The 24104-nt window shown below is 42.6% G+C and overlaps 2 protein-coding genes across 4 annotated transcripts in view; one reads left to right on the forward strand and one right to left on the reverse strand.

Annotated features, from left to right (window-relative positions):
* Positions 1 to 3844, reverse strand: part of hibadha (3-hydroxyisobutyrate dehydrogenase a) — a 20033-nt gene extending 16189 nt beyond the window's left edge. Inside the window, exons 1-4 of the mRNA XM_046059597.1 lie at positions 3733 to 3844; positions 1513 to 1673; positions 1148 to 1257; positions 857 to 978 (exon numbers count right to left, since the gene is read on the reverse strand). Of these exons, the coding sequence (XP_045915553.1) occupies positions 857 to 978; positions 1148 to 1257; positions 1513 to 1673; positions 3733 to 3802 (463 nt within the window). The 5' untranslated portion in view covers positions 3803 to 3844. The remainder of the gene's footprint in view (positions 1 to 856; positions 979 to 1147; positions 1258 to 1512; positions 1674 to 3732) is intronic.
* Positions 3845 to 4284: 440 nt separating this feature from the next.
* Positions 4285 to 24037, forward strand: tax1bp1a (Tax1 (human T-cell leukemia virus type I) binding protein 1a). Of its 3 annotated transcripts, none has more exons than XM_046058927.1 (17): positions 4285 to 4439; positions 5911 to 6125; positions 9220 to 9322; positions 9906 to 10096; positions 10369 to 10524; positions 13652 to 13800; positions 14335 to 14425; positions 14532 to 14717; positions 14900 to 15151; positions 15297 to 15488; positions 15614 to 15686; positions 16734 to 17242; positions 19939 to 20025; positions 20946 to 21132; positions 21236 to 21444; positions 22181 to 22263; positions 22521 to 24037. In XM_046058927.1, the coding sequence occupies exons 2-17, from the start codon at positions 5937 to 5939 to the stop codon at positions 22729 to 22731; spliced, it is 2868 nt and encodes a 955-aa protein (XP_045914883.1). In that variant the 5' UTR covers positions 4285 to 4439; positions 5911 to 5936; the 3' UTR covers positions 22732 to 24037. The 3 variants fall into 3 exon arrangements, with proteins under 3 accessions (XP_045914883.1, XP_045914885.1, XP_045914884.1); XM_046058929.1 differs by having other exon boundaries at positions 4326 to 4439; positions 5952 to 6125; XM_046058928.1 differs by lacking the exon at positions 4285 to 4439 and adding an exon at positions 4674 to 4937.
* Positions 24038 to 24104: the final 67 nt, after the last annotated feature.

The raw sequence follows: 24104 nt of genomic DNA on the forward strand, positions 1-24104 counted from the left end.
GGGGGGGGGGGGGGGGGGGGGGGGGGGGGGAGAGAAAGACAGTGAGATGGACAGTTTTACTGCGATGTGTCTCCTTCATGTCTTATCTCCCTCCTCTCCTCCCCTGCACGCCATGTGAGGGCAGTTTCTCTCCTCTTTATGACTCTTTATCTGACATGAAAGGCACTAACATGGGATACCCGCCATTATGGCTCCATCAACATGAAAAGCTCTGACACGGGATTCTCCGCTGCGGCTCAGCCCATTAAGGACGACTGGTGATCCTGTGCTCTGTCAAGAAGCCGTCACAAGCAGACAGCACCAACATAATGAGGACTTAAAACCTTAACCTTGCCTTTAAGACCCCTGGTCAAAAGCAGCAATAAAACTTAAGAGGGCACCTACTGACTGGCCCGCTCAGTAATTACAACCCATGTCCTAGCACTAACCCAAAAGGTCCCATAGTTTAGATATACAGAAGAGTTTAAGACAGTTCAGAAGTAAGCCTAAGAGGGGATCATAGGCCTAACACTATGATTGGTATTCTCAAATGAACAAACTAGCAGTCCGATTCTGCTTTTGATTGTGCCACCTACTTTCAAGCCCTTTCTATACTGCCTGACCAATGGAAATGGTCTTGAAGAAAGAAAAAAAAAATGCAGGCATTTTTTTAAATGCCTGCAATAACATTTAAAAAAATGTATATGCTCTTTTCAACATCATCTTCAGCTCTATGAAAAGCAACCACTGACTGTGAAATGGAATATTATGAATATTTGCCATTATACAAAGCAGCAAAAGCAAAATTACAAAAGTTAGCTACACAGAATCATTAAAATCAAATATGGAGCGACGGACTTTCTTTGTGACACATTACCTCCTGACACTGGAGCATCCATGAACACGGCCCCCATCTTGTCTGCAGCTACTGCCATCTCTTTTGAGACGGCGGGGTCGATGGTGGAGGAGTCAATCAGCAGCGTTCCCTTCTTCACCTTCCTTAAGAGGGCAAGACAAAAAAGCAGTAAAACTTAATGTAGAGAGCATACAATATGTTTTGTATTTTTGTTTGTAAATTAAACACCTGGCAATTGTGCTGTCTTTACAGAGGTAGGGTTGGGTAGTGTGAATGTCAAAATCCGAGCCTGTGATACTAAAGTTTGCTTACTTGAGGATGCCATTTGGGCCCATGTAGACTTCTATGACGTTGGGACTGGAGGGCAGCATAGTGATGATGCGGTCTGCTTTCTCGGCCACATCTGCTGGAGAGTCTACTACCTGAATATTGGAGTCATCATTGCACAGTATCATCACGTTGGCAACACAAAATAAGCACCTTCATGAATAAAAAGCAACGTATTATATGTTAGTATTTATGACAATATGCTCACTCAGACGCAAAGTAACTGTTCTAAAGAAAGACAGCAGTGACTTTCAATGAATGGATCAATATGGAGTATATTCTTAGCTAAATCTTATATTCTATCAAAAGTTCAAATTTCCATATGTGATGTGTTACTGACTGAGTGTTACCTGGGCACCAGTGTCCTGCAGCTCCTTGCAAGACTCAGGGAAGACATCAGTGGCAATAACAGGATAACCGTTTTTTAACAGGTTTTTGGCCATGGGACTGCCCATGTTTCCCAGACCAATAAACCCCACTGGTGTTTTTGAGGCCATTGATCGTGATGACACTGAGGTAGAATAACAAAGACGCCATTAGAGGTGTAAGGTAAAACAAAAGGAAACAAAAGAGACATTTTGCTTAGTGGAAGCCCAGAGCAATACAAACACCTCAATATCTTGACCAATAGTTCAGAAAGGCTATAGACAAAACTTGTGCAATGACATACAGTAGCTATCTGTAATGACATCAGTATTATTTGTGACAGTGTAGATGATTAGCTTGATTCTGCGTACCCAAGAAAAGCAAGGCAAACCAAGGCAAGTTTATTTGTATTGCAGAGGAGAAAATGCTTTACATAAAATTAAGGCAAGACTACTTTCTACCATGAGTAGTGCTATGAAAAATGTGGGTCCCTATGACTCATGCTTAAATTGCGGTGAAAAGCAACAATAAAAAAAACTGCTACTGCCACAAGAAAATGCTCTAATTGGAATCAATAACAAGCAAATCTTAATGCTGTAACTTAAACCAGCTTTTGGGCAGTCTGGCCAGGCTATTAAATACTGCTGGCTCAGCCGAGGTCCAGCCAGGTTAACAGATACTAAACAGAGTGACAACTAGACTGCAACAGGATTAGGTCTGGAAAGTGAAGCCTAAACAGAAAGCCTTACTTTAAATTCAGCCAAACCTTCAAAATATACTGTATACTACATTGCTATTACTTCAGTTATGATACTTAACATTTCCTTCAAGAGGATACAGTATTCTCAGACACTGGCATAGAATAGAAATATACTTTATACTTTTTTCAGGTGTTGCTTCCTTCGCATGGAGTGGTAACAAACTCTAAATGGAAGGCACATTCTCAGGCATGCCTTGCATTTGAAATAAACAATCACTTTAACTAGGGCTGTAATTAGATTATTATCTCAGTTAACAATTAGTATGTTGATTATTTCTATTCATTTCTACAGTTCTCCAAGCTTCAAATCTTGTGTTTTGTTTGAGAAACATCCCAAACAATTATAAATTGAATTCAGTTAACAATGACATAAGAGAAAAGCTAAATACCCTCACATTTTGAGAAGCAGAAACCAGGAAGCTTTTTGTATTTAATGATTGAATGATTTGTCTTTTTGTTGTTAATTAGATTAACTTATCATTTCAGTAATGCTTCTCTTAACATGTGATATAAGCATTACTAGTCACTGGCACAGATTAAATTGATTTAATTGTAAGTTATGATGTATAAGGTAATTTGTATGTTTCTTTATTCTTATAAGTATAAGTCTTTATTCAGTCCATTTGTAAAAATAAATATTATATTCTAATGTTCACAGAAGTACGTTAACCCAAGCAGTTGTTGGCATTACTTTACAATGAACTTTGAAACTGGCAGTACAGGCCTGGGCCAATGAGACCATGTCTGCTTTGCAGGGCATTACCACGGGAACAGGGAAAGCACTGTACTGGGGCCTTTAGAGTAAGTAACCTTCACAGAAAGAGTCCTGAGTCCTGTAGCCAAACTGGAATTGCAAGCCAATGCCAGGATACATTAAAGAAAAATATAATAACGGTTCACAGCAAACTGACTATTGCAACACCTGAGAGTATGCAATTAAGAAGGGGCCACTGTAAATATAATATAATGTGAGTAACCCCTGAATTTCACTCAGCATCTTCACTAGGATCACTCAAAACAACATTCATTGTTGCTGAATCAGAAAACACAGCTGTGTCTGGCATTGTACGGAGGAGTGGACAGAGAAGGCTTTGTGGCAGAGATGCAATCCAAGGCTACTCCAGAAATGTGTGTAGGACAAATTCTTGTACTGAGAATAGCAACACGTAAAGCAGACTCATAGAACCCAGTGCAGATCTTATGCTGGCCAGCTACAGGTCTATCGAGATCAATGCCAGTTAAAATTAGCCGGCCATTGCTTCACATTTCACTGTGAAGCAATGGCCAGTAGGTGGGCAACTCGGGGACATTGTGTCCAGGCTAACTAAACTAGCACGGGCAGAAAGTAAGCTAGCTAACACAGGCTGCATTTTCCTCTGAACACGCATTCATAAACAGACAAAAAGCGGCACACGGACACTGACAACATAAGCGAATACGTTACCGAAGGCAAGGTCGACATGCTTATTCCACCTTAACAATACATTTCGCGACCCTCTAAACAACGCAGCCATGCTTCTCTCCCCTTGACCTCGGCGTACAGTGACAGCTGTCAAGCCAGAAAAGCCAAAGGGAGCTATAATGACTGAATGGGATTTCCGCCAGTTGTAGCTCTCGCTGAGTTTCCGCAGCCAATGGGAACGAGGCAAAGGCGGGATATCCTATGCTTTTACCTAATACCCTTTAACCGGGAGAGCAGTATTCACTCTTAATTAACAAAAAAATAAATAAAAGTAATATATTTAACAACAATACAAGTGGCTGTACAGTATATGTTTTGCTTTGCAATGAATGTTACATATTTAGAGACAGCAGATGATCTCCACAAGCATTATGTGGTAGTATTGTTTTCAATCAGAAGAGACACAAATCTGTGAAGCAAGGGAAAATAATTGGTGAGCTGGTTTAACTTTTAAGTAACTTAAGTATTTAATAGAGATCTCCACAGTCGCAGAAACATCTGCTTTCCCCCCTTAGCATCCTCAGCATCCTTGGTACAGCTCAGCATCCCGGAAGTTCAGCATCATTTTGCTCTTTCAGGAAGAGACGCATCATCGTCAGAGCTTTGACAACAACGGGGACAGTGGCAAAAACATCGGCTTGTCCAGAGAAAACTCCACCTTTTTCGCAAGTGGAATTCATATGAAAAGGGTACTCTTTCAATTTCAAGCTAAATGAATGCCTGTATTATACGTGTCTTGTGTCAGCAAGCTAGCTTGACCGACTAGGATGATGTTTAGCTAGCCAGTGACTTGACACGACATGGCCTGTTCACAAGCTAATGTTAGCTGCTTAGCCATCGTAAATAAGATTATCCTCTGGCTAACGGAGGTAGTTTCATCTGGCTTAGCTGTATGTTAGCTGTTTCGTGAAACATTTACAAAGCTTTGGTCGCTGTGGCTCAATGTACATACTATGTTATGTTAGCTGGTTAGCTGAAATGAGCATCAGTTGTCACTTTCACATTCGTTCATCATACTGAGGAGTCCAGCCGTTGGGTGAAATGGGAGTGTAGGGCGGCGGGTTGTGTTGTTTTTAGCTTTGTTCTCATCCAGGAAAAGACGAGTGGATGACAGTGATGCAAAGCAGTTGCATCAGCTACACACCTGCTCTTCCTCTACTCATGACTACCCTCTTTCTAAATGGATGGTAACTGTTGTAATTATTAAAATCATGTTATGTTGTTCTATAGCTTATGTTTTGGATCTTATTTACTTTTATTATTTGTTTTTATTGCAAAGCACTTTGTAACTTTGGTTTTGGAAGGTGCTATAAAGCTTAAATAAAGTTGTTATTACAATTATTTGGTGAAAGAAGTATCTTTTACCAGGAGACTTGCAAGAGACAAATTCAAAACAAAGTATCAAAATTCATGGTTCAGAGATATCCTTCCTTTTAGTCTCTATTATGTGTCAGGCTTCAATACACACAAGATACAATATGTCCTGTAATGCACCTTTTCTTTCACTTTCACTGTCTGGTTTAAAGCCCGAGGCTTTGCTCACTGGCCATCACCATCTCTGACTCTGACAAGTAGAAACCATGGAGTTTAAGTACAATACCACACTATAAAATACTCTATTAAAAAGTCTTGAATTCAAAATCCTACATTTACTCCTCTTTTGTACCCCTTCACAAAGCTCATAGGTTATGGAAAGTCAGCAATGGAAGTATTTTCCCCCCCAGCGCTTCTTCCCAGGCTTAGGATGGTGCACCAGTTGCTTTGGTGACGGCACTATCTGAAAGGCTGAAGTCATGAAACAAAAGTTTTCTTTGTGGGATAAAATCCACCAGTTACAAGAAATATTATAACATGATTGGTTATTTTAAGTTAAGTCAATTTTATTTATACAGCTCAAAATGAACAAAGTTGCCTCAGAGGGCTTTACAATCTGTCCAGCAACTCACACCGTCTATCCTTGAACCTCATTTTAGAAAGGAATAAGAAAAAGACTCATATTTATGTTCTGCGATGATGTGGGAACTCATACTATCTTTTTACTTAATTTGTCTTTTTATTTTTTTGTGTGTGTGTTTGACTTAAAGAAATACTTGAACCTCCCCTTCACTCTACTGTTTGTTTGCTCAGTTACTCTGTCCTCTGCTCTCTGGCCCTTTACAGACAAATGAAGTGACCAACAGGACACAATGTCATCGTTCCAGGTGGTGGACTCATCGCCGGGCAGCAGCGTCAGCGTTATGGAAACGTCCAACTTTGCCCACGTCATCTTTCAGAATGTGGGGAAGAGTTTCCTGCCCCAGGCACCCCTGGAGTGTCGCTACACCCTGACCCCTTACATCGCTCCACACCCCAAAGACTGGGTGGGCATCTTCAAGGTACATCACACACACACCACAGCTGCTTTTACTGTCTCCACGCTTCAAAGACATCATCAAACATAATCAATTAAGGACCAGGCTTTAATGAATCTGTATAAATGATGTTAAAAAGAGATATTGAGAGACCCAAGCCTATTACATAAGTGTTTGTGACATGGATAATGTGTAAGGTTTTTATTAATTGGCCATAGGTTTTCAGTTGGCACATTAACACATACATCTGCCATGACACTAATGGTTCAGCTCTTCACTACATGCCTAAAACCTCACCACACTCTTTGGTGTGGTTGCCCTGCACGCAGAAAGAGGAAGAGTGTACACGGTGGGCTGGTTGCAGTAGGTCTCGCTGGGGGGCAAACATTTGGTGCTCTTTATGAACCACTCTGATTCTTATTAGGACCTCTCACTCCCCCCCCTTCACTCGTTCGCTCCCCTCTGTCTTTCCATCAACCGTTTCTCTGCTTCCTGCTAACCAACCTCCGCTCCACTCTTTTATCAAGGCCATCAAATCTCACACGTAATTAACAGGAAATGTGAACTAGGAAACTTAATGTCTTGTAAAGTCAAAAGACAAACATTTTATTGTTGTTTAAGAACTTGACTTCAAATCCACCAGCTCACTTAAAAAGGAATAAAGATGCTGGGTTTATATGGAAAAAAGCCAATTGGAAAATTTAATCGTTGTAATCCGCGCTAATGAAACCTGTTTGATGGTTGGTGCTTCATGTCAGGGAACAAGGAAATCACGCTTCTTTAATCATTTTGACATGTACGTGTCTGTCTTTTTGAGATATTTATCTCTTTAATTCTGGCAAAATCTTGGCTGAGCATGTATATTATTAGAATAAACCATTCAGTCGATAATGAGCTAATGATTTGTGTCCGCTTTTACAAATAATAATCATCCACTTTTATCATATTAGGAGATGAACTCACATCGCCATATAAATGCTAATGAAATCGCTTGTTTTGGCTTCAAGTTTCGTCAGGTTGTTTGGGGAACAGGTTTGTGGACTGTCAAGAATGACTGATTAGATTTGACTTTCCCACTGATCGCCGATGATCTACTTCAATGAAAATGTTAGTTTTCTGTCATATGTGTCATGTTGCCTCCCAGAGGGGAAAAACACCTTTTGTGCACAGATGACTCAGGGACGGAGCATCTTCCCCCTCGGACCTTTCACATCTATAGGCGTTACCTGTTTCAGAGACAGACACTGAGCAATAAAGCTGGCTTGCAGTGAGGATGACTCAGACTGCACAGACAGGCCCTGCTCTTTTGAGTTGTGCACAGACACCCCCTAGTGGCTGAAAATGTTAATGGTAAAATAACAGGGATCCTGGAATAACAAACTTCCTCCTAGATAACTGAGCAGTAATCACATGAAATGCATACAGTACACATCAACAGAGTATACTCTAATCATGCTTGGCAAGTTTTCTTTTGTTTTCCAGCATGGTGACAACATTTTCCATACATTACTGTTAAATTGCAGATATCTCTTTTCCTTTTGTTTGTCCAGTGAAAGCTTGGTTTAATTTTATTTTATCTTTGACACACACACACACACTCATACACATGCATAGCCCCCTAAAAAGCCCTGTGGAGGTTTTTGGTTGTGGCATGTTTGTTGGGTCGGCAGGGAGAAACCCGTTGTGTAAGTGTATAATTAACGTGTCATCGTGCTGTTCCCCCACACCTTGAATGAATGATTGATAGCTGCTTTGCCTGTGATTATTTTATAACCTCACTCCCGTGTTGGAATGCCACACCATACCTAACCAAACGTCAGTCAACTTCACTCTGCAATTACCAAAATGAATTTATGTCTGTTCTCTCTTAAGCAAATACATGTGAGCACACAAGCAAAGTTGGCAGGAGCCCGTCGACAGCCTAGCCTCTCACCGAGATACCGCTGGATGTGGAAAGAATGTTCTTGGCCTGGGTTTCCACGCTAACAATTACCATTTGTTGGGAATAGCATTATACTCAGTGTAATGGGCTGATAAGGAATACACTGCAATTAGGTATCATGCAGAGGCATTAGCGAACCTGAAATTTTGACAAATGTTTTCAGTAGCTCAGTTGATTTACTGTTGCCAGTTCAAGCTTCCCAATGCTTTGTCAGGTATTTTAACTCAAAATCATTTAATTGTTATTTGATAGTTGTTTATTTAAATATTTAACTGCAGAAATGCTTTAATGTGAACGTAGTAAACATTTACTGGCATGTTATTTTTTCATCTTCGGAAAAAGTTATGGCTCATTGAAAATGTAACAAAAGCATAACCGCTCCCACTGTTTTGTGCGTCCCATAATTTCAACTACAGCATAGTCAACGAAATGTCTATACTGTAATATGAAATGATTAATATGTGGCAGCTGTCCAAAAGAGACTTTCTCTTGTCCCACTTTTCCTCCATTTTTAAAATGTAAGAAATCCCCAAAGCAACCCCAGGTGGTTGAGGTATCCACAGCTGAAGTGCAGTTATGTAATGCCGCAAGCACGTATCGCACATGTCAGTTGAAACATGGTGAGTGTGAGCATGGTGTGTTTGTGCGTAAGCGGCCCAGACATGGAGAGTGTGCGGTTGTGCGCGACAGATTTACGAAGTAGGACCTGAGTTATGATGTTCACAACTCCCTTTCATCATCTGTCACCTAACAACACATGAAATCCATGGAATTACATCTCCCTTGCCATTTTGTGTAAAATTTTCACCTTTTCTTCACACGTTCAGTTTTCTTTCTCCCCCCTCCTCTCATTTCCACATGGGTTGTTCTCTGCCGTCTCACGAGTCTGTGCATATGTGGACACGCACACGCAATGCAACATACACCCATGTGCTCCCACCCCATTCTCACACCTTCACTGCCCCTCTTTTGTGCGAGCCCAGAAGGGGCAGGAACTGAGGGGAAGGAGAGAGGAGGTGTGTGGAAGAATGAGGGAGCATGGTTTTAAATGTTTCCATTCTTGCTTTGAACATTGTATGTAATCTTCTTTATTCAGTTTTTAAAATAAAAAATAAAATGTCGTCTGCGCTATTTTGTGTTGTGGAACAGCATTTTCAATGTGGTTTATGTACTCAGGTGGGATGGAACACAGCCAGAGATTACTACACTTTCCTTTGGTCTCCCATGCCTGAAAACTATGAACCGGGAAGTACTGTGCACAGGACTGTGGTGTTTCAAGGTACTCACGCTCACGCACATGCACATTATGTAAACCACTGTACAGACCCAGGGTACTCCAAAGTAACTCCTCCATTTTACAGCGAATATAAAAACCAGCACTTTTATTTAATAAGGGAACACAACCGCAAATGGCGGCCTGGGACCTGAGCACCTCTCAAACCGCACACACACACACAGGTCGAGGGCCTGCAAACTGGTTTTACTGGGCCTGGAATAGGTCAGATACTACACAGTGAAAATATGAGAACGTGCTGTGCTGTGTCAGTAGTCAGTTAAACCGGTTGGCTGCTTGATGTTCTGTACTTACTGTACTGTTCCAGAGAACCAGACCTAATGTGTGAATGGAGTGCTCCAATGAGAGCTCACAGTGGAGCTATGGGCTAAAAATATATATTGGCATGTAAATTATGTGTCACCCATGGAAATTGAATGGTGTTTTTTTTTGATACATTTAAATTTAGTATCCAAACAGTAGATTGTTGAAAAGTTTCAGTCAGGCCAACTTCAAATACTACCTGACTAAATTAATATTCAATAAAATGAAAAAGACAATTTTAACACCCACTTTTATCTTTTTGCAGGTTATTATGTTCCTAAATCCGACGGAGAGTTCTACCAGTTTTGTTATGTGACACACGCTGGTGACATCAGAGGAGCCAGCACGCCCTTCCAGTTCAGGTCAGCCACTCCCACCGAAGAGCTGCTGACTGTTACAGAGGACGACAGCAACTCAGACATACTGGTCGTCACCACCAAGACTGGCCTGTTAGAGGTAGGCCCCCATTAAAGGGTGCTGTTACAGCAAGGTACTAGATCCCACCAGATCCAGAAGTTCTGTCCTATACCTGAACGTGACCTCTGACATCACTGAGGAGGGTGAAAAGAGAGAAATCCCCATTTGGCATTAATAAACTATTAAATTATTGTTCTTCTAGACAGACATAACGAATAAACAACAGATATATGTATCACAAATACAATCTTAGCAGGCACCATTCTCACCTCCTTCCGTTTTTTACCCTTTACTCACCTCCTGCCTGGCAGCATGTGGAGGAGGCGCAGCAGGAGCGCCATGAGCTGCTGAAAGCCATGCGTCTCCTCCAGGAGGAGAAACAGCAGCTGCAGGAGGAGCAGAAGCGGCTGGCCAGGGAGAGGGAGCAAGAGAGGGACACGTGCTGCCTGCTGCGGACACACAACCAGGTTAGAGAGAGAGATGGCAGGAAGCTTCTTTTTTCTTTATGCACACCCAACGCACATTAGTATAGGTTGAGTAGACATAGTTTGTGAATATATTTATAGAATTAAATAAAGGTTTAATGTTACTGATCACAAGGTGTTGAGATTAACAGTGGTGGTGGCTTGTTCTTTTACACTTTTTTAAGCGCCGCTACCTTTGCGGGGCTCACACGTGACACAGTCCAATTCCCAATGCCACCGTCTTAGATAATGTTACCTTCATTTCAGCTGATTGACAAACAAAACACAACATGAAAGAATGTGCCGATGCCCTGTCCTACACACATTTCTACATGCTTGCTCAATTAAACCCTGTCCCACCCTGTCCTGTCACCACAGGTGATGAGTGTCATATAATTAACTAGAAAAAGATCCAAAAATAATTGCTTAAACAATATTAAGTATTATTAGTTCATAAGTCAAAAAGAAAAAATACATTCAATAGTTTTAAGAATTCAGTAAATTGTGATTTTGCAGCTAACAAAAAAAGCCTAACAACAACAGACAGGTGAGTCAGTGTCTTTGCGCACATGTGTATGTACATGCAAGTGTGTGTACATGTGTAGGGTTGAGTGTGTACATAAACAGACGGTCTCTATTTGCACATGTGTGTGTGTGGAGCCAGTTCCTCACCAGTGATCACAGGTCTGAAAACTTCAAAGGCCCTGAATTTATGAATAATCTGTGTGCTTGTTCGACCCGCAGCGCGTGCGTGAGTGTGTCTCTGTGTGTGTGCACCCGCCAGTCTTTCTCTCCCTGTTTAACGACCTGACTCAGTGGGCCAGAACGGAATTGGGACGACGTTTTCTCGGGCATCTGGCGTCAGGGACGATGGCATCGCAGCCACAGAGCGAACATGACGTCAAACACACACACACACACACACGTTCATTCGCATACATAAACTGCCCCCCTTCACTCTCACATTCAGGTTCCACACCACAGGGCCCCTCTAATGTGCATTCACACATGCGCAAGCGTGCGCGCACATACACACACAAACACAAACACACTCATTATGCCACCCGCTTGCAAACCCTTTTAGTCTGTGTGTGGAATGAGAGGAGGGTAGTCCGCAAAACCGCCTGCCTGAAAAAAGAGCCCTGCCCAGCCTCAGGGACAAACACCACTCAGTCACGCGATTCAGTGGCCACTGCTTTCTCACTGTCTATTTTCTCCCCGTCTAGCTGTCCTTGTCTTTTTCTCTTAATTTTCAGTGTTTTCATTTTTGGAGTTGGTTTATTGGCGTTAAAACACATGAATTTATCAATTCAGCTAAAGCAAGGTAAACAACAGTATATTTGGGAACATTAATCAGAATCATTCAGTTATTAAAATGTCAACTTTTACTTTGATTTCATCTATTTCGATTTTTACTCCTTTCCCTCCCCATGCACTCACTCACTCACTCACTCACTCACCAGGATGAGTCATATTTCATATTTTACCATTTAATGAGTTGATAAGCAGTAACTTGGCACTCACGCCTAAAAAACAGTCAACTCAAGGAATCTCAATGGGGGGGGGTACAGAAGGGAGAAGTGAAAGCTGAAACTTGCGAAGAGATTTCTGAGTTTGATTCTAGTCTCTTATTGCCCCCTAGTGCAGCTCACTGGTGTAGGCTCAGAGCAAGAGGAGGCTGCTTTGAGTTAGTCCGCTGCTCTTTTTTACGAAGGACAAAATCGCCATAAATTCCGTGGTAATACGCACACACGCACACACTGTTATTACCGTGCTGCTTTTCATTCAACAGGCATGTCCATCTGTAGATATACGACTTGTGTGAGTAGGTGTGTGTCTCTCTTTTGTGGAGCGTTTACAGTAGGTGTGTTAGCTCATGCCACGCTGATGAAAATATCCCGAGTTTAACATGAAAACATAAGTACATATTTTGTGGCTGCTAATTTTACGACTACACTTTTTATAAGGTCTTTATGCACTGCTAAAGTGCTTCCCAAACGCCAGCCGTAAAAATCATACAGTAATCTACGCAGAGCCAAGCCCAGAGGGAGACAGGCCTGAGTACGCATTGGTGTGTACATGCGTCTCTTTTTGGATTGATGGCTGTGCTCTGTGCTATCTGTCTCTCTCCATATGTACTTTAATGTGTAGCTGTGTCTCCGTCTTCCTGCAGGTGTGTGTGTGTGAATGCTACAAATAGAAGGGAGGGTGTGTGCACAGGTATGTTGTTCTGTCACAGGCAATATTAGCTATGGATGAGTTAATGTCCTTCACTGCTGATTAGCAGCAAGTTCAAACAAGGCATTTCTTCAGAAGGCCCCATAGAGAGAACAGACCTTATATGATCTGCTGTGCGCTACCAGGAATTTGTTTTAAGTCCACTGATACTGTGCAGGTTTTTCCCTGCATTGCATTCACCACATACTGTTTCTGTTTGTTCAGTTAGGTGCTACTGAACATTTCGCTAACTTCAGATTCTGAATGTGTGTTTTGCGTCCATCAAAAGGCTCACATGAGTCATAATTTGTAACTGGCGATTTGTGATTGATAAGATAAGACTTGACTGATCCCCAGAGGGGAAGTTCACATGTCACAGCTGCACCAGGAACAGGCTTTAAAGGTAGAAAACACCTTTACACACAAAAAAGATGCAGATGCATGCAATGCAAGATGCATACAAATATGTCAGACTGTATCCATGAATTTATGGATTTTTTTGCAAATCTTTTTGCAATACACATGTGCAACAAAAAAAAAAAAAATCAGTGCAGTAGTGCAAATCTCAAACAGACCATTGTAACCTTCATGAAAGCAGGATTTTTGCGAGGCTGTTTAAGTGATAGACTGCATTAGTTATAAATGGGCGTACCTAATAAAGTGCAACTGAGTGTATGTAAAAAAAATATAATGTGCATAAAACATATAAAAACAAATAACACAGCAGTGAGTCAAATACATACACCTGACTGTCACACCTGAAATATAACCATCTGTGATAAAGTATTAAGTAGAAGCTCTTGACTTTGTCCAGCATTCTTACTCCTCTGCCACATTCAGTCTCCTGATTCAGGGGCTGTGATTGGCTGTGGCGCCTGTCACTGTGATCCACAGCTGCCTCTATGTTCCGTAGGAGCTGCTGCGCTCGTCTCAGGGCCTGTCAGAGGAGAGGGAGGAGGTTAGGAGGAGGCTGACAGAGGCCACAGACCGGGTCCGCCAGCTGGAGGAGGACCTGCTGGGAGTCACCCAGAGAGGCCTGCAAAAGGAGACAGAGCTCGACTGGTGAGTGGAGAGTGCGAACATGTGACTGTCAATCATCCACACTCGCCCTTTCTGTGAGGATATGACTGTTTAAATAACTGTGTTTGAGGAGGATTTCTTCCTGCCTTCTGCTTCCTTAATTAACCTTAATTATCTTCATCTTTTTTTTCTACTGGCCTACATTACAATGGACAAAATAGTGCAATAATGCAAATCACAGCTAATGATCAGATTGAATCAACCTCCCTGATGCCATAAAATTAAACCTAAGCTTCACAAGGGGGATATTTATTCCACAAATATATTAGTGCATTGTATTAAATGCTCCTCTCATCCGCTTTTTTCCTCAACTCCCGTAGATGAATGATGGGGTGTGACTGTGCAACCTAGCCTTTTGGCAAAAACTGACATTCAGTGGGTGGCGGTTAATAATTTGGGAACCTGTACACACACTATTTGAAAGGTCTTCAGAAGTTGTCCTCTTTGTTACTAAACAGTAGCACGAGAATTGGTTGGAAGATGAAAGCTGAACAAAAGTTACATTTTATGTCACAGTCTGCGTGACCGTCTGAAGAAGCTGACAGCAGAGAGAGACAACCTGGAGAGCCAGCTGAAGAACGAGAAGGATGAGAGAGACCTCTACAAGGTGGGAGAGAGCTCTTCATACTGGAGCTAAAAGGCTAAAAGCCTGTGTGATTCTGTCTTTATTCTGACTTCTGCATTTTTCTCTTTCTCTGTGTCGTCACGTGTAGAACCACCTGCGCAGCACTGAGCTGGAGAACACAAAGCTGAGTGCAGAGCTGCAGATGCTGAAGGCGGTGGAGCTGAACAGGGAGGTGACCATTGCCCAGTTCCAGGAGGAGCTGGACAGGCTCCGGGCCTGCGTTGCCCAGCGGGACAGCCTGGAGAAAGAGCTGCTGGCACACAAGGCTGACAAGGTAGTAGTGGTTGTTTGAAATGTTACTGCCTGGATCAACTAAGAAAACTAGAAAATATAAACATAAATAAGATTGTTGTCAATTATCTTGTGTGTGAGCATCCACTTGCATAATGAACCCACATGTCTCTGTATAGTAATATCAGTGAATCTATATATATCATTTCCTTCTACATGTTTTAGGCAGAGCTGGCCCGTGTGCGTGAGCACCTCCGTCAGGCAGAGGAGCAACTTCAGGCGTGCAGGCAGCAGGCCTCCCTGCTGGCCTCGGAGCTCCGCGATTCAGCCAGCGCCCGCGACCACACGATGACCGAGCTGTACCGCGCCCGTTTGGAAGCTGACAAGCTCCGTGCAAGTCTTGCTGATGCTCAGGCCGAGTGCCAACGCATGGAGAGCCAGCTAGACCGCATGAGGAGCACTGCACAGAAGGAAGTGGTCAGTGTCCTACTTCCTTATTCTTATTCTGTACCTCTTGTCTTTCTGTGCTCTAATTCCGAAGCGAATGAAAGGTTTTTCCTGAGAGAATACTCACACTTTTCACATTTTCTCAAAATGTCCCATTAATTTCTTTCTGTCCCAGGGTGTTGGAACAAGTGGGGAGTTGACAGCCAGCATGATGGTGGTGTCAGAGGCAGAGGCCGAACTGCAGAGGGAGGTGGAGGAGCTGAAGCTGCGTCTTCACATGGCTGCTGAGCACTACAAGGAGAAGTACCGGGAGTGTCAGCGCCTCCGCAGGCAGGTGGCCAAGCTGAACACAAGTGAGACACAGGGGGTGAGTACTGTGGAGCAAAAAGACAGGGCCATAAAGAAATATTATACACAGGTGAATTTATGCCTGGAACCAGTAGCAGTTACATGTTGTTGATAAATTGTAGTTGTTGTGTGTATTTTTTGCAGGAGCCAAAGAGAAATGCATCCACCGAGACAACGCAGGAGCCACTGACCCCGAGTCCAGAGTCACCAACAGCAGGTAGACACACAGGCACGTGCATTCAAGTGCAAAAATGTATGTGCATGTTGTTACATAATGAATCTCCCTTCAGTTACATAGTGATATACATGTTTGAAGATGTGCTGTACATGTCTTATTCCCAGGGAGAACTAGCACAGGTTGATACCATGGCAACAGGCTAGTTTTGTTTGTCTGATCCAATGCTTAAACGTGTTAATCTGTGTCAATGTTCTGATATCTAATATCTAATTGTAGAAAAGGTACTCCCACCTCTTATTTTCCTTTTAATGAAACGGTAGAAATACCAGATTTCCCACTAGTAGTATCTTCAGTCGACAGTAGTGCATTGCAATCGCATAACATAACGTGGTGTGACTCACTTTTACTTGACTGGAGAAAACTATGCTATTGCTATCACTCTCTTCGCCAAGACACAGACATGCATATCTTAAAACAACATGTTCATGCACAGTCTCTGAAAATTTAAAAATAACATTCCCAGTGTTTTTATTAGTATTTTGTTTGTTTTACATGTTCTCATTATCATTATTATAAGGAAAATAAAAGGTGATTGTCTTGAAATAAAGTATCCTTTTTGCCATGAGGTGCCATGTCGAACTTACAGTGACCAGTATCAGGGAGTGTGAGAGCGATAGCACCAAATTTAACACACCTGCTCCCCATTCACACCTTAGACCTTGTAACACTAATGAGTCACATGACATCGGCGAGGGAAAATGGCTAATTCGGCCCAATTTGAATATTTTCACTTAGGGGTATATTTACTTTTGTTGCCAGCGGTTTAGACATTAATGGCTGTGTGATGTGTTCTTTTGAGGGGACAGCAAATTTACACTGTTATACAAGATGTACACTCACTACTTTACATTGTAGCAAAGTGTCATGTCTTCAGTGTTACAAAAATGTGAGGGGTGTACTCACTTTTGTGAGATACTGTACCTATTATTAGCACCTAATTTTAAGTTAAGTTAACACCTGGATTAAAGACTGTCCTGCTGACTATGTAATCTTCCATGTTCTGTTTTTACTTTGTGTGTTTAACAGGTAATATAGCAATTGCAGTCCTACAAGAAGCCGCTGAGATGACTATCAGTACAGCACTTAATAACAGGGAGTCCACACATACTGATGCACACATCAGCACAGAGAAGGAAGGAATGCAAAGAGAGAGAAGTCCAAAGGAGAGGGCCGAGGTGGAGGCTGAAGGAGAAGCAAACCAAGGAGAGGACAGAGAAAAAGATAAAGAGGAGAAGAAGGACAGCCTGACGGATGAGAGCCTGAGGATGGCGAGCTGGGTGGAGGTGGACAACGAGAGTTCGAGTGCTGAAGAGAACAGCAAGGTGGAGATGGCAGGGAAGGCTGAGGAAGCGAGGGGTGTCATGGCGGAGCAGGTGCTGCTGGAGGCGCAGGGCAGGAGCATGGGGGAGGCCGAGAAGGAACAGACCCTCTCGGTGGAGGAGGAGCTGGCGATGATGGAGGAGAAGTGGAGGGAGCAGTGTGCGATCAACGAGACGCTCAAACAGCGGCTGGCCAATGAGGAGGAGCGATTCAGAGTAAGACACAAACATATATATAGCTCGAAGCTCGGGGAGTTGTGACTGTTGGTGCTGGAAATATGAGGGATCAAGCAAAGTGTTTTTGCCCCCAGTGCACACTCAGCAAGACATTTCCTTTGTAAATAAAGATTAAAATTATAATGAATGCTTTAGTGTTGTTCGATAAATGTGAAAGGAAGCCTCTCATACACCTAATCTATTCCTCATTATCCTCGTTGCACAGTTAAGTTGATTTTCCAGTCCATTTAATTTGGATACTTTCTTTCAGGATGTAGTTACATAAACAAAGAAATCCAGTCTTTTGAATGAAGTTGAGAGGTTTTAATCCGGAGTAATGTCCAAGCAACTGTGCAAAAAACAACAAAATTACATTTACAATAATACAAATAATAAAAATAAATAAATAAAACCAAAAAAAGCAGCAAATCCTCACATTTGACAGGCTGGAACCAGTGAATGATTGGCATTTTCTCCTTAATTTTGCTTGGTAAATAACTTGAACTGGTAATTAACAAATCGGTGTTGAATCATTTTGTGTTCATCTATCAAATAAAGCAGAAAAACTACGAGGCAGATCTTTTAAAAAGTGTCTTACCATTGCTGACTGAAGGAGAGAGGGTATAGCTAGTGCCTGAACTTGGACAGATGAAGTAATTGTTGTTGCAGGACTGTTGTGCTAATTGCTTTATAAATAGCAGTAATTGCACTTGCTCACAGGGTTGCAGATATTCATAACGGTTTTCTTGAGCATGCATTAATCAGAGCAACCGTGTTACTCCATGCATTGTTCACATGGCCACGGCATCAGTGCCGCACATGATCCGATGTGTGTGGTATGTGTGTGTGATTCAATATGAGCGCTTACGCTTGTTGCGTCTATGTGCACCCATTGCATTTTGCGTGCGAAGGTCCGCCAAAGTACCCACTGGCATTTAATCTCCATGAGTGAGTGTGTGTTTATCAGCGCTGTAAATAAGGCTTTCCCCTGTCTTTGATAGAGTCTCCAGTCTGAGGCGAGTGCCCCGGGCCCTGAGCCGCTCTTAATGGCCCCGGAGACTGACAAGAGAGGCAGCCTCAGAACGGCATGCTTTACAGCTGTTTACATCAGCCTCCCAGTGCGAGTGAGAGGAATAGATGGGGAGAGAGGAGTTGGGGGGGTTTGGGTTGTCACAGAAATACACTGCTGCAGAATCCTTTCACCTGAACTTAACCCTCTAATGCTGCGCCGTAAATTCACGAAAGAGGGGAGAGAGCGAGAGAGGACAAAAGGAGATGAAAGAGAATGAGGGGGAAAGCAAAAGAAGCAAACAGAATTTAAGAGTGAAAAGGGTAGGCTAGACAGACAGACATGAAGCAGAGAAACCGCTGGAGAGGAGGGGATGAAATGAGAGAAGAGCAGGCAACTAGCCATGTAAACTATCCCACAGGGTCAGTCCTGTTCGAAAGTATGAGATTTACTGCGATCTCCCGGTCTGCAGTGCTCCTCCAGTCTGCCCCGGACACGGACCCTGTTTTTGTGGCGTTAGTCGTGTGTGTTTTACAGCAAGCGCCACTCGTTTGACACCGCTTCAGGTTAAATAAAACACAACCGACCAAATATTGTGTTCACTGACATTCCTCTTTATCAATTGACACGAATCGAGTGGAAATCCAGCGTGAAAGCAGCGAACAGGGAAGGAAGGGAAGAGCGAGAGTCTAGAAAGAGATATCTCAGTTTAGTATGTTAATTTAGTGCTTTTTTGAGATGAAGCAATAAGTCAATTAGTCGATCGATATTTTTCAAGCAAAAACATTCACCAGCTCCAGCTTTTCAGTTGTGAGGATTTGCTGCATTTCTCTGGCGTAAGTGGTAGTAGATTAAATGTCTTTGGTTTTGGACACTTGAAGAAGTCGCCTTCGGCTTTTTCTGACATTTATAGAACAAAGGATTTATCAGTTAATCAAAAAAGTAAGGAAGTTGGATAAATCAATAATAAAGATAATTTTTAGTTGCAGCTCTCTGTAATTTATTATTCAACCTCTGCATTTTTCTTGTCTATTTATTTTGGAGCAGTGGGCTGCAATAATTTCTTGCGTACCTTCCAGTGTTCTTTCCCTTCCCTTAATTATCATTAGCAAGCCAGCTAAATACTCAGTCAGGCACTTGCTACTCAGAAAAGTACTATTAATGACAGAGGGCAAAGGCAAACTCATTGTGTCTGTCAGTACACATGGGAATGTCATGTATCTCCAGGAGAAAGACGGGATAATTGAAACACTGGTGTTAATGGAGAAGTTTAGTTTCATTTATGAAAATTAATCATCAGCAATTTTGATAATTGATTAATTGTTTAAGACATTTATGACACAAAAGCACCACATAATATATGGTTCCAGTTTCTCGGTAATATCTTTGGGTTTTGGATTTTTTATCAGACCACAAAAGAAGACATTTTAAGAAACCTCTCTGCACTCTGGGAAACCCAAAAAATAAATAAATAAATGTGATTAATCGATAATGAAAAACAAAATGTAGGTTGCAGTTCAAGTTTGGTTTCACCCCATAGCGTCCCCTGGCAGGTATATTGATGCTGCATGACACCTCTATAGGAAATCTGATTGGTTACTGAATGTCAGCTGTTCATTGTAATTTACTCTGTTGCAATGTTGGATTTTTTTTTCTTTTCTTTTCTTTGTGTGTGCTCTGTCTGTAGGTGCAGATGGCAGAGCGAGCCAGTGAGGTGACGGAGCTGAAACGCAACCTCACCCAGGCCCTCAGAGACAAGGAGCAACTGCAGGAAGTAAAACAGCACGCTATTTATACACACATGGCTGGTTTGTTCCCATTGCAACATTGCTGCTTCTTAGCAGGTATCAGCTCTGTATAAATGAGCCATTGCTGGATCGGCTCTTCACTGCTGGAACGGTGCAGATTTTGATAATGAATGTGAATTAAAGTTACAGTTTTTTTGGAGAAAAGCCATCTGGTTTCAAACTGCAGACATTTGCATCTCAATGTTTAGCTTCTGACAGGGGAAATGTAGATAATGTAGGCTCTCAATTGAAACCCTAAGCAGTACCTTCACATTCAATTTATGTGCCTTCTGCAGCCATCCCTTCCACTCTCCATAGTCCCACTAATTAATACATCTATACTTGCTTCTTTCGCCTGCTGGTACAGTGCCATTAGACAGTGCAAATGCCACGCGACGTGTCTGTTTCACCTTCCCAACCCTGGTTTAAATGTTAAACCTGATAGCAGCGCACTAATGAAGTCATCAAGAGAGGAGGGAGGAGTGGAAGGAGGGAGCTAAAGGGATGGAGATAGCAGGTGCCTCTATCAGCAAAGCCAGAACAGAGAGGGAGCCATAGTCTGACACCCATTACAGTAATGAGTAGGGTACTAATGCTCTTGCTTCAGATATAATCACAAAGGGCAGAAACAATGTAGATGGGAAACTAAACTCTGAGCTGAAAATACTTAACTCCCCGTATGGTTCCAACAGTGAAGATGTGCTATGGGAATGTCGACCGAACTCAGCTATTCCTGTCAGCCCCTCTCTCTTCAAACAGATGTTGCTGGCTTGTGCTGATGGTTTTTCAAAGTTTGATTGCTTAACTGGACAGCATAAGGATACTGAGTCATAAGAAACATCAGTTTAAAAGACATGTTCCTCTGAGGTCCTGGGACACTCAGAGATGGATCTTGTCTCCCCTCCAGGAGCTGCAGCGCTACGTGTCCAGACAGAGGGAGCAGGAAGCTGGTGTCCAGGGTGCTGAGATGAGGCAGCCGATGGTGCTACGCTACCCCCTGCCATACCCTCAGGACCCCTCTCCGCCACCGCTGGTGCCACAGAGGCCCGCTGAGTTGCAGTATGGCAATCCCTACTCCACTGACACCACAAGAGGTGGGAGGAATTAAAACTTTGTTCGGCTTAGTTGTTAGCTTAGTTGTATTTTGCTGCTGTTTGGTCAGGATAATAACAGTCCCACACATTACTGTTTTTCTAGACCGGGTAGATGTTGCGCTGTCCCCTGAGCACATGACCCGTCCTCCACCTGAGGCCCCACCCTGCACTGCTCCCTGCGCACCCCCAATCACACCCCCGAGTCCGGGCCCCGGGACACCAGGCTGGGACCGAGAGGTGGTCTGTATCCAGCCCTCCCGCACGACGAGCCCCCCCGAAAGCCTGGAGCATCCACCGGAGGAGCCACGAAATGTAAGTGCACGCAAACTCACTGCCACCCCACTGGAGTATCGGTATCAAATGAGGTTTCACACGCATCAGATTTTGCATTGGGGAAATACATACAATAAAATCAATGTTAATGAGTGGTTTTCTGCTTGCTGTCCTCAGAGATCCAGATCCAGAGGTCTTTTTGCAGAACTTCACACCCATATTTTCAAGCAACATAAACACATGACACAGTCACTGTGGTCCCAAGTTCACCTTCAAGCCCTTGCTTTGTGTTTTCAGCATCCAAAGAATTGCTTTCACTGTATTCCCTTTCTATATGTCTCTGGAGTGCCCCTCCTCACTGAACGCAAGGAATAGCAGCTTGCCCTTAAATGGCGAAGCTCTGAACTCATTTGCATAAAGCTCTAATTAACGTCACTCCCTTGGAGCTCAAGAGAGACGCAGATAACAAGGGCTCGGAGAATAATTAAAGGAAAATTTGCAAAGGGACAGACTGAAGATCAGTTAGCATCTGCCAGATTATATCTTTGATTGTTTGGGAGCAAACTGAATGGAGACTAGTGAGTCGGGTGTGCTGTGTGTTTTTCTTTAAATAGAAACAAACATAACACCCACATCTTTAGTGGTTCAGTTATCTGGTTGCCCTTTTCAACCCATTTTCTCCTTTTTTTTTAGTAAACATCTTTGACGGTTGTGTGTTCAGCTCTACGAGCAATTAGACGGCCGTGGTTTTCCATGCTTTTGTTGTGTTTCATAGGCTGCTGATGGGGCTCAGCCATCCTGCGATCATCAGTCCAGTAGACGTAGTGAAACCAGGAGCAGCTTCTGCTTTGACTCCAGGTAGAGTGCCTTCTCACACACACATAACAAATGGCTGTAGAATGAAAAACGTCTTAAAATCAAGGTGTTTCACTGAAAGACGTGTGATGAAGGAGTAAGATTACACAAGCAGAGCAGATGATATCAGTAAAAACAGATATCAAAGAGAGGTTAGAGGGGATTTATCTTCCCAATAAGCCCATACACACCCACATATATATGACTGGAATAACATACAGAATAAGTCAGTTTCTCACCCTCTCCTTTTCTTACTCCAGGAGTGGCGTTCACAAGCGTTGCCCGTTATGCGAGGTGATCTTCCCGCCCCACTTTGAGCAGCGCAGCTTCGAGCAGCACGTGGAAAGCCACTGGAAGGTCTGCCCCGTCTGCTCCGAGCAGTTCCCGCTCAACTGCCAGCAGCAGCTCTTCGAGAGGCACGTCCTCACGCACTTTGACGGCCACGTGCTCAACTTTGAGCAGGTTGAATAAAGGGTGTAGAGGGCCTAGAAATATGGGTATGGAAATTATGGGTAAATGTGTGTTAGTTCATTTTGATCGGGGTTCAGATAAGTTGTCTCGTTAATATACAATCATTAGCACTTTTTTTGCGATCTTAACAAAAGTTATAAAGAATGTAGTGCACTTCTGAAAGTTTGAGAGTTTGTCCTTTGGCGGCTACTCCACCAAGGTGTTTATTAAGTAGGGTAGCTTTCACCTTAATACACATTGGGTAAAAGGATCATTTACACTCTGGAATAGTGCCACGGTCCTTTCCTTTTCTATCATTTTTATGCTCATTTTTATGCTTCAAGGGACTAAAGCACCATCAATAGTGCATGCATTTATTATGTGTTCAAAAGTACAAAAGTACAGCTGTTCAAGCTTAAAAGAGTTAATTTTAGCAGGATCTTGTACCAGGGCTTTGAAGAAGAAACATTTTAGTATGTTGATGATGTCCCTGTTCTCTAACTACCCTGAACACTTGTAAAAAAGCAGCCAAGAAATCTTTTAATCATCTTTCAATTGTCCACGTGAATCAAAGTTTAGAAAGGCAGAAGAGATAAGAACATGAAACTTTTGTGTAAATGCAGAGTGATATCTGAATGTGATGTCTAAGAGAGTCATCTTAGTGTGTATATTTCATTGAAGAATGATGTGGTGGAGATTCTTCTGACAGGAATGGGAAGCGGTCTTTGATTTCTCCCTACGTATGACAGTGTTTTGCAAAGACGTTCGATGGATTTAACAAAAACAGCACTACACTTTCATGTATCTGCACTAAATAAGGCTTTATTCTGAATGTACTGTACATATGAAAATAAGTATTAGTTGTGGAGAGACCTGTGAATTTTTGTCGTGACCCTGTCTCCTCTCATTGTTACTTCTCTCCTGTTTTAATGGTAAAAGAGTGACAGAACAATGATGTTTTACTTTGGTCAGTCGGTAAGAGGCTGAGCTGGCCTCTTTATTGGAGATACTGTTTTCACCAAATAGATGGCAGGACACTAACTTACTTTAAACTGTGCAGAAAAAGTCATTGCTTTAGGTGCAGGTCCACATCATGAGTGAGTGTCATTTATATGTCTGTCTCTATACCACCGCTTGTCTATTTTCTGTCACAAGTGACCCCTGACAGTGTTGTATTCAGGCTTTTTGCACATGCCCAGTGATTACAAGGCAAACGTGTGTATGTCATATGTCCAATGCAGCCCATTTTCATGTGAGAATGTTAGGACAGCGTTGTAAGTGTGTACTGCAAAGATCTTTATGAATAAACTCAGCTTGTCTAAATGCAGTTAAACTGTACTGTTGTCTTTTATTTGAGTTGAAAAGGAGAAGAAATAACATGACCAACAGACTGA

The sequence above is a fragment of the Micropterus dolomieu genome, linkage group LG09 (assembly GCF_021292245.1).
Source record: "Micropterus dolomieu isolate WLL.071019.BEF.003 ecotype Adirondacks linkage group LG09, ASM2129224v1, whole genome shotgun sequence".
In the NCBI taxonomy this organism is placed as follows: domain Eukaryota; kingdom Metazoa; phylum Chordata; class Actinopteri; order Centrarchiformes; family Centrarchidae; genus Micropterus; species Micropterus dolomieu.

Coding starts and splice junctions, on each gene's coding strand:
- tax1bp1a (XM_046058927.1), top strand. CDS start 5,937: ATGTCATCGTTCCAGGTGGTGGACTCATCGCCGGGCAGCAGCGTCAGC. Junction 17,243..19,938: donor ATGAGGAGGAGCGATTCAGA/GTAAGACACAAA, acceptor CTCTGTCTGTAG/GTGCAGATGGCAGAGCGAGC. Junction 20,026..20,945: donor ACAAGGAGCAACTGCAGGAA/GTAAAACAGCAC, acceptor TCTCCCCTCCAG/GAGCTGCAGCGCTACGTGTC.